Source organism: Anneissia japonica, unplaced genomic scaffold (assembly GCF_011630105.1).
Source record: "Anneissia japonica isolate Jap-2015-1 unplaced genomic scaffold, ASM1163010v1 scaffold288173_len209237_cov177, whole genome shotgun sequence".
Classification (NCBI taxonomy): domain Eukaryota; kingdom Metazoa; phylum Echinodermata; class Crinoidea; order Comatulida; family Comatulidae; genus Anneissia; species Anneissia japonica.
This window is the reverse complement of record NW_022687201.1, coordinates 61,606-78,118: the sequence shown is the minus strand read 5'-3', so window position 1 is coordinate 78,118 and position 16,513 is coordinate 61,606. Positions and strand designations below refer to the sequence as shown.

At 33.4% G+C, this 16,513-nt stretch overlaps 1 protein-coding gene across 3 annotated transcripts in view; it reads left to right on the top strand.

Moving 5' to 3' along the window:
- LOC117118241 (transcriptional activator GLI3-like) overlaps positions 1–16,513 on the top strand; it is a 72,994-nt gene that overhangs the window by 18,882 nt on the left and 37,599 nt on the right. For all 3 annotated transcript variants that reach the window (XM_033262783.1, XM_033262775.1, XM_033262766.1), the window contains exon 3: positions 13,117–14,711. In XM_033262783.1, the coding sequence (XP_033118674.1) occupies positions 13,117–14,711 (1,595 nt within the window). The remainder of the gene's footprint in view (positions 1–13,116; positions 14,712–16,513) is intronic.

Here is a 16,513-nt window from a genome sequence, read left to right as displayed (position 1 = left end):
GTTCATAAATTTTTCACTTAAACTATCTTTAACATAGTTCTTTTTTTTCTACAAAGATTTTTCAGCCGTTTCCTTTATTTTGCCTCTCATCCTATTCATATTTTGAAAAAAACAATCGGAACTACTATCTATTTTCCACATATTTCCCTCCCTTTTCATCTATTGTCTACATAAAATCTCTCGGCCGTTTTTTTTTTCTATTTTGCACTTAAAAAATTTTTTTTTTCTGTTTTCCTCTTAATCCTATTCACATTTTCGACAAAAACAATCGGAAGAACAATCTATTTTCCACATATTTCCCCGCCTCTTTATCTATTGTCCGCAAAAAATCTCTTGGCCATTTTTTTTTTCTATTTTGCACTTAAAAGATATTTTTTTTCTATTTCTCACACAACTCTTTTTAAATATAATTTTATTTATTGTTGATGGTGGTATGGAAGAATATGGATTGGATTAACATTTTTTAGGGTGAGATCAGATTGTTTGCAAACACTAATAATTGTTAACCCCATCATACTTAGTTATTTAATGACTATTTTTGTCCTATTTTTACTAAGGTATGTAGATGTATATCTTTTCAAGACTAAATAAAAAAATAAATGATTGATGAGGGGAAAGGAATAATGAACCACCTGGTTAAATTGACTTGCCAAATTTTATCGCAGAAATGGTGGAAACTTTTTCTGTTAGGAGTATAAACACTAAGGTTGGCTTCACAGTATGCCCCTAGTATCAGGATCTGGAGCTAAACGTTAGCACTGACCGCTAGCACCCGTGTAAGAACGCTTTGATCAGTTAGCGCTAAACTTTACCAGGATATGGATATGCTAACGGTTAGCAAGTGCTATCGGTTGAGCGCATTTTTCACATTAACCAGTAAATAAAATCTTAAAATAAAAAGAAATGATATGTTTTAATTTTTTACAACAAATTGATTGAAAATGTCTTCCTGTCACCAGCCAACCGATGAACTGTCGTTATCAGGCGTAGTTTACTACACCTGCTAGATGGGCCTAAAGTAAGTGATTTTAATCAATTTGTTAGTCAAAAAATAACTCAATAAAAAAAAAATGTAAAATATAATAATTAAAATACTGGTACCAAAAATTATAAAACAAGGCTGATTAATAAGAATTGCTCATGTATCTTGAAATCACTTTTTTTAATATAATACCTTTTCCAACTTAGCTCTTTTTGTACCTTTTTGCTGGCAAGTATAAAATAAAGCCCCAAAATGTTGTGATAGTTATTTATTATTATTTTAAGTAGACAAAAGAACATTTTAAAAAGATGAAGTCCTAAAAGCTGACAATTGAGGTGTGCACTTCTCCAGAAAATGGCTTTAGAAACCATCAAAATAGAAAGAAAAACTTTTAAGAGTCAGGTTTTCCAATTTGAGTTTAATAATTCTTAGAATCTCTTTTAAATTGATACTTAATTATACTAATTTCAAATGAGGAAGTATTTCTAATATTACTAATAAAACTTGTCTCTATCGTATTAAAAATTTGCCTTGATGCTAAGCGTCACATATTTCTGAATCTCCACTCCTGAGTTTTCTTGAGATTCATGAGCTATAAATAGTAATGAGGATATTGTTTTGTTTCTCTTACTCAGCAGTCACGTTTCTCTACCGTCTTCCAAGTTGCCTCCGGGCTGAGCGTTTGTTCTAAACAGAATGCACACACTTAATAACTGCTAATAGGCTTCATTTTATCTTGGCCCCTATTGTACTTACTGTATACTCATGACCATTATAAATTAAATTGATGGCCAGTTATTATTGATGAATGATTTCTATGATTCTAATTTAATCCCCAATAAGAATGTATAAATATAACAATTTAAAGGCATTATGTATAATCATTAATGTTTTGTATGTATTCCTTATCAAACTTTTATTTTCAATTTAGCAACAATAATAATTTCTTTTGTCGGCTACTCAATTTTAATTAGGTTACTGATATATCTGGTGCTAACAGGCCCCCAGTAATTTAATTCTGTAGGCACCATTCAGCTGTATACCTCTACTCTTTGTTGCATGTAGGTTGTTTGATGATCATTGAATAGTCATTTATAGGGCAAAGTAGCATTAAAATAATATGGAATCATTCTCTGTCTCAATTTTGATAATCAGCCAAGACATTTTTTATACTTTTTTCCCACAAACACACCACCAGCTGATAAAGATATTTTGAATGAAAATATAATTTATTTTTTGCCTGTTCAAAGGCACAAAAACAAAAAAAATGTCATTGAAATTTCTTTTAAAAATAAAAAGTATTTGTAATTTGCTTACCGCCACATTCAATCCCCTGAAATATCATGTTTTTTTTCTCCAATTATATCTATTTTTGAAACATTTTTCAACAACTCCTTAAACTTTTGCAATAAAATTGTTATATTGACGCTGCAGAGTTTTCCTGCAATTTTGCACTCCGATGAAAACTGTTGTTAATAGCGTGCACCGATGAATTGCAAACTAGGCTATACAATGTAACATCTCATTCATTACTAACGTGTATCTTACGACCCAATGGCATCCCTATTAAATTTTTTACCCCAAGCACTTGATTTTTTGTTGTTTATTAATAAATTTTTTAATTTATTTTGTCAAACTGATTTGCTAAATATAGGAACCAATTTTTTCCTGCCCTCTGACTCTCTTTAATAATTTAAGTTCAAAACAAGATATTAAAAAAGTCTTGTCTTTTTTATACCTGGGGGAAAATTCAGAATTTTGGTAAAGAAAAATGACAGAAATTGAAGCAAACAACATATTTATATTAACTAATACTAACACGTTTGCATGTGGACTTTTTATGCAAATTCCTGCAAATGTATACCTTAAAAGGAATGAAGAAGTATGGCAGTTTATTAGTATTCATAGCCTATTATTGTTACTTTTCTCTGTGATGCTTGACTTATTTTTATATCATATTTGATTATTAAAGCTGAAGATTGAATTAATCTTGCACATTTCAAGACTGTTGCAGTCAGTGGTTGTGGTTTATAAGGTGTGTGTTCAACAGACTTTAGTTAGTGATATTACAAGTTTTTAGCTTCTTTCAAGGTTGTTACATAAAAACAGGTAAGTGCTTATTAAGTTGTCTTTGAAGGACAGTAATGTTGAAGATACTCAGTGCCATTTCTGACAATTAATTACTGTAGGTATGGAATTTCTTGTTTTTTTATTTTTTATTTATTGTTATCTAATAGCATATTTCACTTAAATTAATTTATTTAGAATGTAAACATCATAGTCTGTTGATTTTTTATTGGCTAAACTGCTGACCAATCACAGCTATTTAAATAGGATTGGTATGGATACTTTTAATTATTGTGATTAGTTTGTAGTCAAGCAGTTAGTGACAGAGTAGCCGGTGGCTGGGAATTTTGTCTTGGTCACTGAGTATTTGATTGGCTAATAGTTTGTGGTTGAGTAATTGATTGGTCAGTAGTTTATGGCCGAGTAGTTGATTGGTCAATAGTTTGGCCAAAGAGTGGTTGTACAGTAGTTTACATACTCTTTAAATTTAATTGCCTCCAATTCCATGTACTGAAATTTGAAGCCTTTGTTAGTCTAAAGCTAGCCTAGATACTAAACCTAGTATGTCTTACTAACGTGGGTCAGATAAAAGGCCTGTGCACTGCCTGAAGTAATCTGCAGAGATCAATTGTTTTCTGTAGGCCTAATTTTCTTGAAAAACATTTGTGAATAGTATCTTTTATGATATTGGCAAACTATTCTGACAATGTCCTCAAGTTCAATTCCCCAGCTGTTTGGAGTACTGTATGTTATGTGTAACATTCATTATATGCTTTTACTACAGTAGTACAATGCAACAGAAAAACCAAAGTAGCCAGTATTTTCCTACAGTACACTTGAAGAATCGTTCGCTTTTTCTGTTTATTGCAATTGTTCCAAAGTTTGCAGAATCCAAGATAATTATTCAGACTATAGAGTTAGATATTGATTTTTGTAATTGGCTAATTGATTATTTACATAATTAATAACTTCCAAAAAAACATTGTTAATTTGTCAAACTATTCTATAAAATCTAAATCAGTTTAATTTGTTATGGAAATGACATTTCAAAATACGTTGTGACAAATAACTTTACAGTAATATCAGGTAAATGAACTTTTCCCCTTCGTTAACAGTTTGATCCCTCGGGTTGCTAAATAATGTCGCATTGTAACCTAGATAATTTCGCACCTGAGCACCAGCAAAAGTGAGGTCCTCAACCAGGTAATTTATTCGAGCACGACCAAAAATTTCCAAGCAAGCTATCAGCTTGCAAATGTGGTCTGGTCTGAAAAACAACTCAGCTCTCCAAGATGTAATGGTAAATTTTTCGTTAAGCACAAATTACTTGTTCCAATTACATACCATAAAATCTGGAGAAGAAGCAGCCCATCTTGAATTAACGCCCATCCATTGCAAAAAAAAATGAAGAAGCACAGGGCTTCTGTTCTAGGTTTTATGTATTTAAGAAGTAAACGTTTTGAATTTAACATGCTGAAAATCCCAGCAGGATCTCCGTCTTCAACTGTAGCGGTACTTCAAATCGTTAAAAATTAGGTCTAAGTTCAAAAGCCCCTAGCATGCATACATTTGGTGACAGTTGTTAATAAGGCTGAGATGCATGCACCTTCAAATCAGGTCATATTGTTAATGAAATAAATTATATCTGCACTATTATGCTTATTGTATGGTAACAAAAACAATAAAATACAAAACAATTAGGAATTGTTATACTTCCACTACCATGAGTGTATTGCCTCGAATATAATAATAATAATAAAGGATACAAGGTGTTTAGATATGTGGACTAGGAACTCGATCAGTGGCTTTCTTCGGTTCCTTTCGTGTCTGTGCTACTCAGTAACCCGGTCCCAGCAACTATCATCATCCACCACTAGTATGAAATCAACCCTCAACCCCTTCTCTTAATCCCCAGTCCTCAACTTCTCTGAATCTCCAGCCCTCAACCCCTCTCTGAATCCCAGTCCCCTCTCTTAACTACATGACCACTTGGTCTGTTATTGCTGATACTTCAAGATGTTGCGAGTCAAATCTTCTTAGCACCTTTTTATTGAAGGTCAGTTCTTACTTCCTCATAAATAATATATATATTGCCCACTCCTCATTTGTGCTACTGCATTTTAAAATTTAATTGTATACTGTACCATTGCCATATATATTGAAAAGAAAAAAATATATATAATACAAACTGTTTCAATAGAAACTTTGTTACCGTAAACATATTACACTTTTTAAAAAAATAAGAACACATTTTGTAAGAACACTGAGGCTGAAATAGCTTAAAAATTAAGAACAAAATAAAAACAAATTGAGGCTGAGGTAAAATGTCAAATAAGGCTTTTATTTAAAAACTAGAAATTGCAAATTGCAAGTGAAGTGCTGCGAAGTACAACTGCATATATAAATGTTCTTCGAACAAAATTATTTATGCGAGTCAAGTGAAAATAATGAATAATAAAAATATAACAAATAATATGAGACACGACCCATTGTCTGTATTAGAACACAGACGAGCTGACGTAGAAACATAGTAAAAACGAGCGTTGGTACCGTGTATGCCAGTCTACAACAAGCGTCGCCTAAATGCAATAATTAGCACGCTGAAATAGGCTAGTAAATAAGTTTAACTAGGTTCGTAAATAATATTGGCCTCAAAATATTGTGGATGAGACATGGGCCGATTAAACATAGAAATAGGAAACCTAGAAATATAGTAAAAACGCTGAATAGTGATACTCAAGCGTCGCCACATGCGGACGTTGGTACGTGTAGGTTAGTCTACAAACGTCGCCTAAAGTAATTGATTTTACCCGGCAGAACGAAAGAAGGAAACTCCGCTTTTCAGTCGTCTTAGGCGCCTGTTTTTTGACAAACAATGACCTTGCAGAGGTCAAATTGCTGTCAAGAATAGGAATTAGCTGCTTCGCAGCAATAAAAATAGAAAAGCGGCCAAAATATTATATCTGTACACCTTATGTGCAGTACTGTAGGTGTGACTTGTAATAACCTCTTTTATAATACAGTATCAGTAATCTCATTTGTACAATAATAATTTTCCAATTTTTGAAAAGTGTGTAAAATAAGAACACTGAGCCTTGGCAAAATTTTATAGGTTCTTATGAAAAAAAGTGTAATATAAGAAATGTAATATTTATCAAATAAATTTCTATTATTTATTTTTTTTTTAATTCTCTAATTATAATTCAAACTTCAAATGGCTATGAATTATTATTTGCTCAGTGATCCTGTTTTGAAATTCTATATTATTTTATTATTATATTATTATACTAAATAATTGACATTAACATTTATTGTCTTTGTTGTATGATTGACTATACAACCTCCAGTGTTTTCAATACTGACATACAGAAGGTGTTCAGAATTATAAGAAATGTAAATAATATAATATACATATCTTTTATTTTCATCGAGTAGGTAAAATCTTGATCTTCTGTGTCGTTTTGAAATGATAGAAATGGTATATTTCCATAACAATATTTTCAACAAATTTAAAGTCATCAAATTTGGTAATAAACAAAGACAAAAGACCCCCTATGTGGTGTCGATTTCCAATAATCTACACTGAGTTGGTCCGCATAATGAACGATAAATATTAATAACATGTCAGAAAATGATTAATAAGACAGTCATGAATTTATCATGTGAAAAATGGACAACAAAATTATTACTTAGAATTTTAGTGCGAAGAAAGTTTGTGTTTTTTGGTGAGATCTACATCAGGATTCACAGATGGTTTCTTGTTCTCTGAGCTTTATTTGGCAATTGTCATATAATTATAATTTTATTGATATTTAAGTACGTATTCCACCTGTTATTCACCTGTTGTCTTATTACAAGTTTTTGGTTTTTTTTTAAACATTTTCCAATTTTTTTAGGATTAACTAATGGTAGTGAAGAAAACCAAGAGTACTGGCCTACATATTGTATAGCCTGTTGTAAGTTTCATTTATTGGCCAATAATATGCATTTTCGTATGCTAGTGCTAGCACTGTCTAGACTCAGACATACTTTGGAATTCTGTTAGATGGCTATCATACCTAATTTAGCAATAGATATTTCAGTACAGATTAATTAACATTAACATTTTTTTAATAAGAATCTGTTCGAGTACATCTTATAATCTAACCTATATCCCCTAGTTATATTTTTTTTTTTTGTAAAGCACTATTATGAATGTCTTCAATGCATCAAAACCAAAATAATTTTTTGTCATAATTAATAGATGGTTCTAATTAATTAAGTCTTGAACATTCTGAGAGGTGCTACAGGTATATAAATGTCTCATGCTAATTAAACGCAGGTGTCTATTCGGATGAGAATGGATTATTTGCATGTCAGCGTTGTTCACATCTTCCGGCTAATTCCACCATCTTCCATCTTAAGAAAAATTAATTTCCTACTATTATGACAAATCTTCAGGTAACTTATTATGTAATGGATTGAATATTTAGTTAAAAATTTTTTTTTAAAAATTTCTAAATTTATATAAAATTCAACATAAAGTCAGCATATTATACAGAACAAAGTAAAATAGCACAAATCATAGTTTTAAAAGTATGTAGTAAAATTGAGATTGTAAAATTAGTAATTTGAGTTACTTTGAATATCAGAAAATCATCACTTAAAATTTTTAAATGATTGTTGTGTAATACTGCACATTATTTGTTTAAATTCTCAAATCTCAATGAATTTCGTACAGCTGGCTTCAATAAACTGAATACCATATTCTCGCGTATAAGAAGAGGATTAAAATAAATTACAATCAAAAAACGCACAACATACACATTTTTTAAAATTTTTAAAATCATGTTCGTCTTATGTGTGTATAACACACAAATTTACTACCTACTAACTGTTAGTATGGTCACAAGGTACACTGGACGAGCCAGAAATGAATGCCATAAAGACAGTTTAGTTGTTTAATTTGTCAATTAAGTTTTAACTAATACTTGAAAATGCTGATACAATAGAAAGCCTAGACCTAAGGCGATTTGTATTCTAAATGCTTGTTTAGTCCCAGTGGATTGTATCAAAAGGAGGAATTCTGATGTTAAAACTGGGTGGGGGGGAGTGGTGTTTTATACGGCCGAATTACAAAAATCGTTCAAGAATCTTGTCAAACTCGGGTGTCGTCTTATACGAGGATCTGAACGGTGTTGCACTAAACAACTTTGGTAGCATTGATCACGCAAATAATGTGTTTTGTAATGTCATCATTCATGCTTCAGTGATTTGGGGCGCGAATTCTAGTGTCAGCTTTTTACTGGTTTACCCTTTTTACCTACAGGTTTCTTTGTTGTTAATGAACTATTATATCACTGAGTTCATGTCCTCCTTCAGTCTGGTTTATATTTTTGCTTGTTTTTCTTATCCATAATGATTCCTTTAACTTCCTTACTAAATCATACTATACAAAAGTGGATTGATGGATAAATTACATGCGTGCGAAGTTTGTAAACCAGATGAATTTTACATATTTTCTTTTTGCGTTTTGCTTTTCAATTTTGTTGTTAGCTTTATTTTGACAAAGTTACAGTCTCCTGAAAGATGAAGCAATGAAAAAAGAAATGAACCACTTGATTTTGGAGGGTAAAAAACAGATTTGATATTTCAGTTGGTAAAGTATGGATAACCTGTCTGAATTTCAACCTGGTGACAGAGTTATTGGAGATAATATGGTGAATTGACTGCAATGATGTAAGCAATTCCACAGGGAACTGTACACCTTCTCCAAACAGGTCAAGAACATCTTATGAAACAGTTTCAAATACTGCAATGAAAAGTACATAAAGAAGGTCCCTCTGTTCCTAGAACTATAGATTTTCTTTAAGTGATGGTTTCTTTTGGAAAAATTTATTGAAAGATACTGTCATATAATAATGATCAATTTTAAGGGTATTAATAAATATCAATGATGGTAATAGATGTAAATCAGGATTAAGTCAAAATCTTATATAGTAGGGTCAGCTTTATTTATTTGAGTTTTTACAAAAAAAAAATTCTAGTGCTCCTCATTCTCCAAAAATCATGGTCAAGTTTAAAAATGATCCTAAATCACCTTATTTTGCAAGCTATCATTCCTCACCTAATTATTAAAGTATCCCTTGATCTTGGCACCTCAATAAGCCTTCCCATTTGAAGACCCCTAAATAGCCAATGCATCCCAATTCTAATCCAGTATAAATTATAAGATATTTCTCATAATGTCTTGATATCGCTACTGAATAGAAACTATTATCAGTGAAAAATTATATATAATAAGAATCTTGTTCCCTGTGGATATTAAAGGGTCAAGAGGTCGGCCAGGCTAGATGATTTACTATGAAGAGGCAGGATCCTGAACATTTATAAGCTAGTGTTTATGTTCTGATGATCACTACTATTCAATGCAAGTTAATGAGAGATCCCGTCAAGGTTGTATCAAATTCTGTCGTATGTCTACGAGAGATACACGGATAGTTATAGCGCTTATACACTGAATATTATAGTGATTTCTATTGATCTCATGGTGTTTCAATAATCTGCATATTATAATATAGATTTAGACAAAATTCAGTTATAACTCAAAACTTGAAGTTTTAGAATTTAGATTTATACATTTTATTTATTTGCATTACAGTATATCCATCTCTATTTCTAAAGCTTCGAAAAAATCACTTTTTAGAACTCAAGCTGTAAATAAATTTTTATAAAGTTATTTCTTTTTCCAAAATGATGTTATTATTTCTAGAAAGCTCAGTCAGCATTCTGGCAAATATTGCTTTGGGAAAATATTAGAAAAAAAATACAATGCACCTTCTGTGGTAGGTCTAGGCTGCTTCAGCCTTGAAGGATCATGGCAGTGCCAGGTATTCCGGCACCTTCCTTTTGAGTAAATCCTTTTCTTTCAGTTGGGGTTTCTTGGGCATGACTTTAATAATCTCTGGAATATCCGATGGGAAAGTAGTCGGTTAATTGAATGCTTACAGATGAAGTAACTTTATTTCTCTAGGCAGTGAGACCACCCCTACTAGGGATTAAGAAAACTGATGTTATGATATTGATAATCTGATCTGAATTTTATTTACAATTTTATTCTTGTGTATCCGCATATTAGATAACCCACGATTTTGAGAAGATTTTTGGATGATTTATGTTTGTTGGGCGTAGTATAAGGTGATACCCCAACCTCTCCTTGTTTTCAATCGTAACTTGCTATTTTAAGCCTTGTCTTATGCGAGAATATGGTATTAATGTGATGTACATTTTTTTTAGAGCATCCCATAATTCTAATTTATAATTCGAGAGAGTGTGTAACTTGCTGATGGGTGTTTGTGAAATTAGGTTTAATTTACAATTTACTAGTAAATTTGTCCAACACCTGTATAGTATTTCATTTTATCAGAAAACATCTTTAATTCTTATGTCATAATTAGCTGTTACTGATATGTTCCATTTTTAAAATGTTTTTGTTTATTAGTTGTTCCTGTTTTGGTACTATACTGTAAATTCTTTACCAGTTTCCTTTCTTGTAGATTCCATGATAATTTTCTTACAAGGGACACCATAGTAACCTCCTTCTCCTACTCTCTTAATGAGTGTTTATTCCTGTTTTGTTGAACCCGCTCACTATTCATCAACAGTGACAGAAAAATATTTTTAAATGACTGAAATTGAATAAGTTGGAGTAAGTCAATGACACAGATTTCTAGAGGAGTGCCATTTGGTTTCACGCTGTGGGCTTAGGTTATATCAGATAGCCTATAAAATGATTAATTCTAGGCTACACAACCACCTTTTGGCTGACAGTCTAGAAGTTGTTTTTTTTTTTTAAGCACTCCAATAAGACATCAGGTTGAAGCCACTCAACAGATGTATGTCACATTTGTTGACCTGGCAACTCAAACAGCTGCTCAATTTATTTGATTTAAATTACTTGATATTTTTAAAATGGGTTGACAATGACAATTGTTAATAGTCAATAGATCATGGACAGCAATCACCAACACAGCATATAGTACTAACATTATACTGTACACATCAGTACAGGAAATAAAGAACAATGGACATAGTTTTCATCAACACATCAGTACATGAGCGTACAGGAAGTGATGTATACCAAGAGACAGTTTTTCTCTCCTCTTGTGTCTCCCTTTCTCCTGTTCTTATGAATAGTGTAGTATTGAGCATCGACCTACTAAACTGTTTAACCATAGTAGTGTATTGACAAAAGCAAAGCTGAATATATTATATCAAGTTTACAGTAGTTAATTCCCTATGAGTACTTTAAAATAAAATGACAAATGTTTTTTTTTCCATTTATCAAGGTATGTCAATTACATAATTAATGATGTAATTACATTAATTATGTAATTGCGTCATTGCACCAATGAGTAATGTTTTTTTTTTTCCATTTATCAGGGTATGTCAATTACATAAATAATGACGTAATTACATTAATTATGTAATTGCGTCATTGCGCCCCTGAAAAACATATTCTACTGCGAATATTAACGCTATATAAAACCTCTCAATTGATTGCTTTTGATAGTGTTTTTTTAAATAACTACAGTTGACACTTTAAATACATCAGTGTTATTACTTGATTTATAGCTAATAAAAAATTAATTCACGCAACAGAAAATGTTTTAACTACTAAATAAGAGGGATGTATGTTCCGATATTTTCATACTGAGCTTCCTAGCTTTCACACAACTAAATATAAACCTAGCTAAAAGTTTGTACATTTGAATGCGCAAACTGGAGATACTGTATGACGTCAAAGTACTAAAAAAAGCTGCGCCTTGTTTCCATGCGTACAGATCGTTGCTAAATAACTCAGGAATATCTCAGGCCTACTTGAGGTCTGCCGTTTTACCAAGCTATAAAGATACAGTATATATCATTGATATTTTTACTAGGATGCATTCTCACAACCGATATATCTTTGCTAAAAAGGTTCAATCTGTTTCTGTCATGTGAAACGAGTATAACTCTTTATCCTTGAACAGGGTCCTATCTTTACAGCTGTAATATCGCCCGAGACGACCTAAATTATGTAAGGACGAGTAAAATATTATAGTTGTTTGTGTGACGATCATAAATTTTATTGGAATGAAACATACTAAATACTGTATTAAAGTAGAGAATGCTATTGTAAATATCATTAAAGAGATATTAATAACATGATAAAGGTAACTGTTATAGTTCATAAATATTGAAGAGGAACATGTTTTGAAGGATATTTTGTTGTCTAATTTATTGTTATTTATTTGTACCTGTTATACAGTACAATTCATAAGCCTACATTAAAAAAAGAATTACATGCACACACCTCACTGTAAACGTTGCAAAAAATATGTTAAGGCAAGTTAAACTTGTTAAGGGCAAGCACAATATGAGAAAAGCTTGCCCCTGCTGACCACTAAGTAAAAATTTATTTTAATATGGGACCCGGCTTGAACAAAGGTTCAAATATAGAATATGAACTTTGGTCATATTCTATATTTTATAACCCGCAGAATAATAACCAGCAGATGTACAATATTAATGTGTTAATGTTATAAACATACAAATATTGGGGTGGACCACCCTCACCAAATATTGTTAATTGTTAAAATTAAACAAGTAAATGAATAGTCTAATTTTAATACTTTTTTCATGATTACTGATTCTTTCTACAATAAAAAAGTACAGAGGTCACCACAAGTAAAAATATCACCTGTTCTGTATTCCTTAGGGATGTAAATCTGGCATCCTGAATTTTCGTAAACTTTGGGGAAAGAAAATTGTTACCAAAACACCTGTTAGCTTAAATTGTTGTCCAGGGTAGTTCAGCAACTGTTGGTGTTTCCAATGCTTTGAACATCATTATATAATATTAACTTGATATTCTTAAACAAACAAATCGCTTTAAGAGATTCACCCATTGCAGTAAGTGAACAAATGTTCTACCATTCATTAGGTTGAATTCACTTGTGTGTTACTTTTTACCGATTAACAAGTAACTTAATAAGAGCAAACGTTCATGTTTATTTATCTTTATTATTTTTTATTTTATTTTTTAGAAAGAACTGGTCAAAACAAGCCAGGAAATGATTTTAATCATCATATACAACAGATATCAACGTCATCTGATCGTGCTGTTATGCCTCCACCTCCTGCACCCTATCCATTGAACCATCACCAAACCAACAGATCCGTATCTGGACCATCACCAACCCTAAGTGATATTTCAAGTATCCGGTACACACCACGTAACACGACAATGAATTCACTGGGATCTGTTCCTGGTGATGTAAGAACCGGTTTCACCAATGGACTGCATCATGGTGGAATTAAACAGGAAATGCCTTCAAATGGCTACCGCCATCTACCGAGTCTGACACCACAGACCAGTGTTGGTCCAAGTTCACACGCTGGCAGTGAGATTGGTGAAAACTTGCAGCCTAGTTCAGCATTGTCTCACTATGCTTCAAGTAACATCTCTCTGTCACCATTTCCACCTGAATTTTCACCGAGTAGCTCAAGCTTTGCAAGTCCTCGACATTCAGCAAGATCTGCACGATCTCGTAAGCGTACACTCTCTGTGTCACCTTTGTCTGCTGATGGCATTGATATCTGTCAACTTATTCGCACAAGTCCAACATCGTTGGTTGCCTTCATTAATGGATCGCGTGGCTCTTCAGCATCCCTCTCGCCCTCCCCTGGAATGCAAGGGGAGTATGGACATTTGTCTGCAAGGAACAATATCAGTCCAATGTCAGTGGCATCCTCTGTTCCCCAGAATTACCAGCAACCTGCTCATGCTGATCTAACAACATGCCCTCCTCCTCCACCTTATCACCCTCCAAAGCAATCACAGTCAGAGGATTATAATGTGTACCGCCACATGCAGCAAATAGAACAGGGTCCGTTGACTACAGGAACTCAGCCAATGCAGAGCCAGTTGATTGTGCAGTCACGGGACCAAGCGATGCAGGAACTCTGCTCAGACTTCACATACAAACAGGAACCTATGGATGTTTATCCACAAACTTCTTCCTACCAACCCAATCAATCCTTTCCACCAACAAGCACGTTCACTCCAAATGCAGGCAACTTTCCTGTCAGTACGTACGAACCGTCAGCTCCTTACCAGCAAGAACCACGTTTCTCGCAACCTAACACATACACCCAACAAGGTAACTCATTTGCTCTTGCACCTTCTATAATGCCATCAAATTCTATGGCTCCTTCAGTAGCTCCCAACTACCACCCTCCTCATCCGACTGTGGGATTTGAACCGAACATGCCACCAATGGGCATGGCAAATCATCCGGACACACTACCACCCCCTCCTCCATATAATCAACACCTGGACACAGGTCATCCGGTCATAACCAACAGGCAGACACAAGATTCTCCGGCATCTGTAAACACGGACCAGACAGAGATTGACGGCAAGCTGCACACATGCAAGTGGATTGACTGCAACGCTGCATTCGAGGAACAAGATGACCTCGTCAGACACATAGAGAAAGTGCATATAGACCAACGCAAAGGTGAAGACTTCACTTGCTTCTGGCAAGGGTGTACAAGACGGTACAAGCCATTTAATGCACGCTATAAGCTGCTTATTCACATGCGTGTCCACTCCGGTGAAAAACCTAACAAGTGCACAGTAAGTTTAAATTTTTTTTATATCATCTGAAAGAAATTAATTTGCAATTAAAACTATTAATAACATGGACGATTTAGAATCAACATCCTTTTTAACATTAATAATCATTGGTAGCAGCGATGAGAGTTTGGAGGTTGTTTTTTATATCATTCTTTTGTAACAGCGCCACCCAACTCACCTCTTACAGAAGGTAAGAAGTTATTGTAATAGGATTTGAATCTAGGACATTGTATTTAAAAGGTGAGCCTCTAAACATCATGCTACAGCTCTACCGAATGCTGTTAAATAGTAATTTATGAAAATGGTGTTTAGGAAAATCTGGTGGTGAATTGGACAGTATGCTTGGAGACAATACCATACTCTTTTCCGCAGTGTGTGCTGCATAAATAACATCAATGACTTTGTGATCGAGCACTATTGTAGGCCTACCTTTGTCGAATACTTAACATATCTAGCATTAAGCACATTCCTACAAAATGCATCATCAGAATTCATGCTGATAATAATATAAAAAATAAGGAAAAAAGTTGTGAAGGATATGTTTCAAGAAATAATGACTTAACAAAAAAATTGTTACCAGAATCAAATATTTTGGTAATTTCCGTTGGACATCGGGACAGATGGAGTGAGATCACAGGGAAAGGGAATGAAATCATGTGGAAAAGCAAGATCGTGGGAAGCTTGAATGAGATTACAGAGTAATACTATAGACATAGAAACTTGATGGTTATCAGATAATATAGAAGTTGGTAGTTAGTGGCTTGTTGCAGTAATGAAGGAGTTAACATATTAATTGGTTCTTGTATTTTTCAGTTGAGTTTGCAATATTTTATTTTATTTTATTTCATTTCACAATCAACAGCGGGGAGCCCGCCACTTATAGAATGGAATAACATAAAACAAAGAGAACAATAAAGAACAATCCAGTTACAATACACACAAAAAAACAGTCAAAAATCTAAATATATAACTTAATTTTACGTTTAAACGTTCTAAATGAATCATAATAAATATCAATAGAATTATCTTTATCAACAAGAGAATTATAAAATTAAGGTAATCGAACAATAAAACTAAATTTTGTAGCATCAATATTAATTTAAGTAGGAAATGTGTACTACTGTACATTATAGGAAATTGAAGTTGAGTGAAACCATAGCATGGTGGTTAAGATGTTTGGCTTCCAATAAAATCCTGCAATGTTAATGGAGTGAAACTACTGTATATCCTGGTGATGTAGATGCGTACCTTCCAATTCCAGGGTCCTGGGTTCAAATCCTGCAATGTAAATGGATTGTAAATATAGCTTGGTAATAAGATGCTTGCCTTCCAATCCCAGCATTCTAGGTTCAAATCCTGCAACGTTAATGGAGAATATAGCTTGGTATTAAGATGCTTGCCATCCAATCTCAGGGTCCTGGGCTCAAATTCTGCAATGTTGATGGAGTGTAACTACAGCTTTAACGTTTAAGGCGCTTGTCTTCCAATCCCAGGGTCCTGGGTTCAAATCCTGTCACACATCAGGATTTTTTTTATGACCAAAACAACTCCACTACCTAAAGCCTTATAGAACAACATAGGGCCCGTTTATACAACACACCAATATCCGCATTCTCAGCCCGCCAAAGTTACGTGTGTAGTATAAACGCCGTCGGATTGCGTGTAATTACATTACCATCTGGCAAAGAGGCTACTTGACGAACCGGCCAAATTTGGCCGGTTCGCGACCTTGCGAAGCCTACTTGGCACCCTCAGGCTATTGTTTGACCTCTCGTAAACACATTCAAGGACGTGAATCCGAG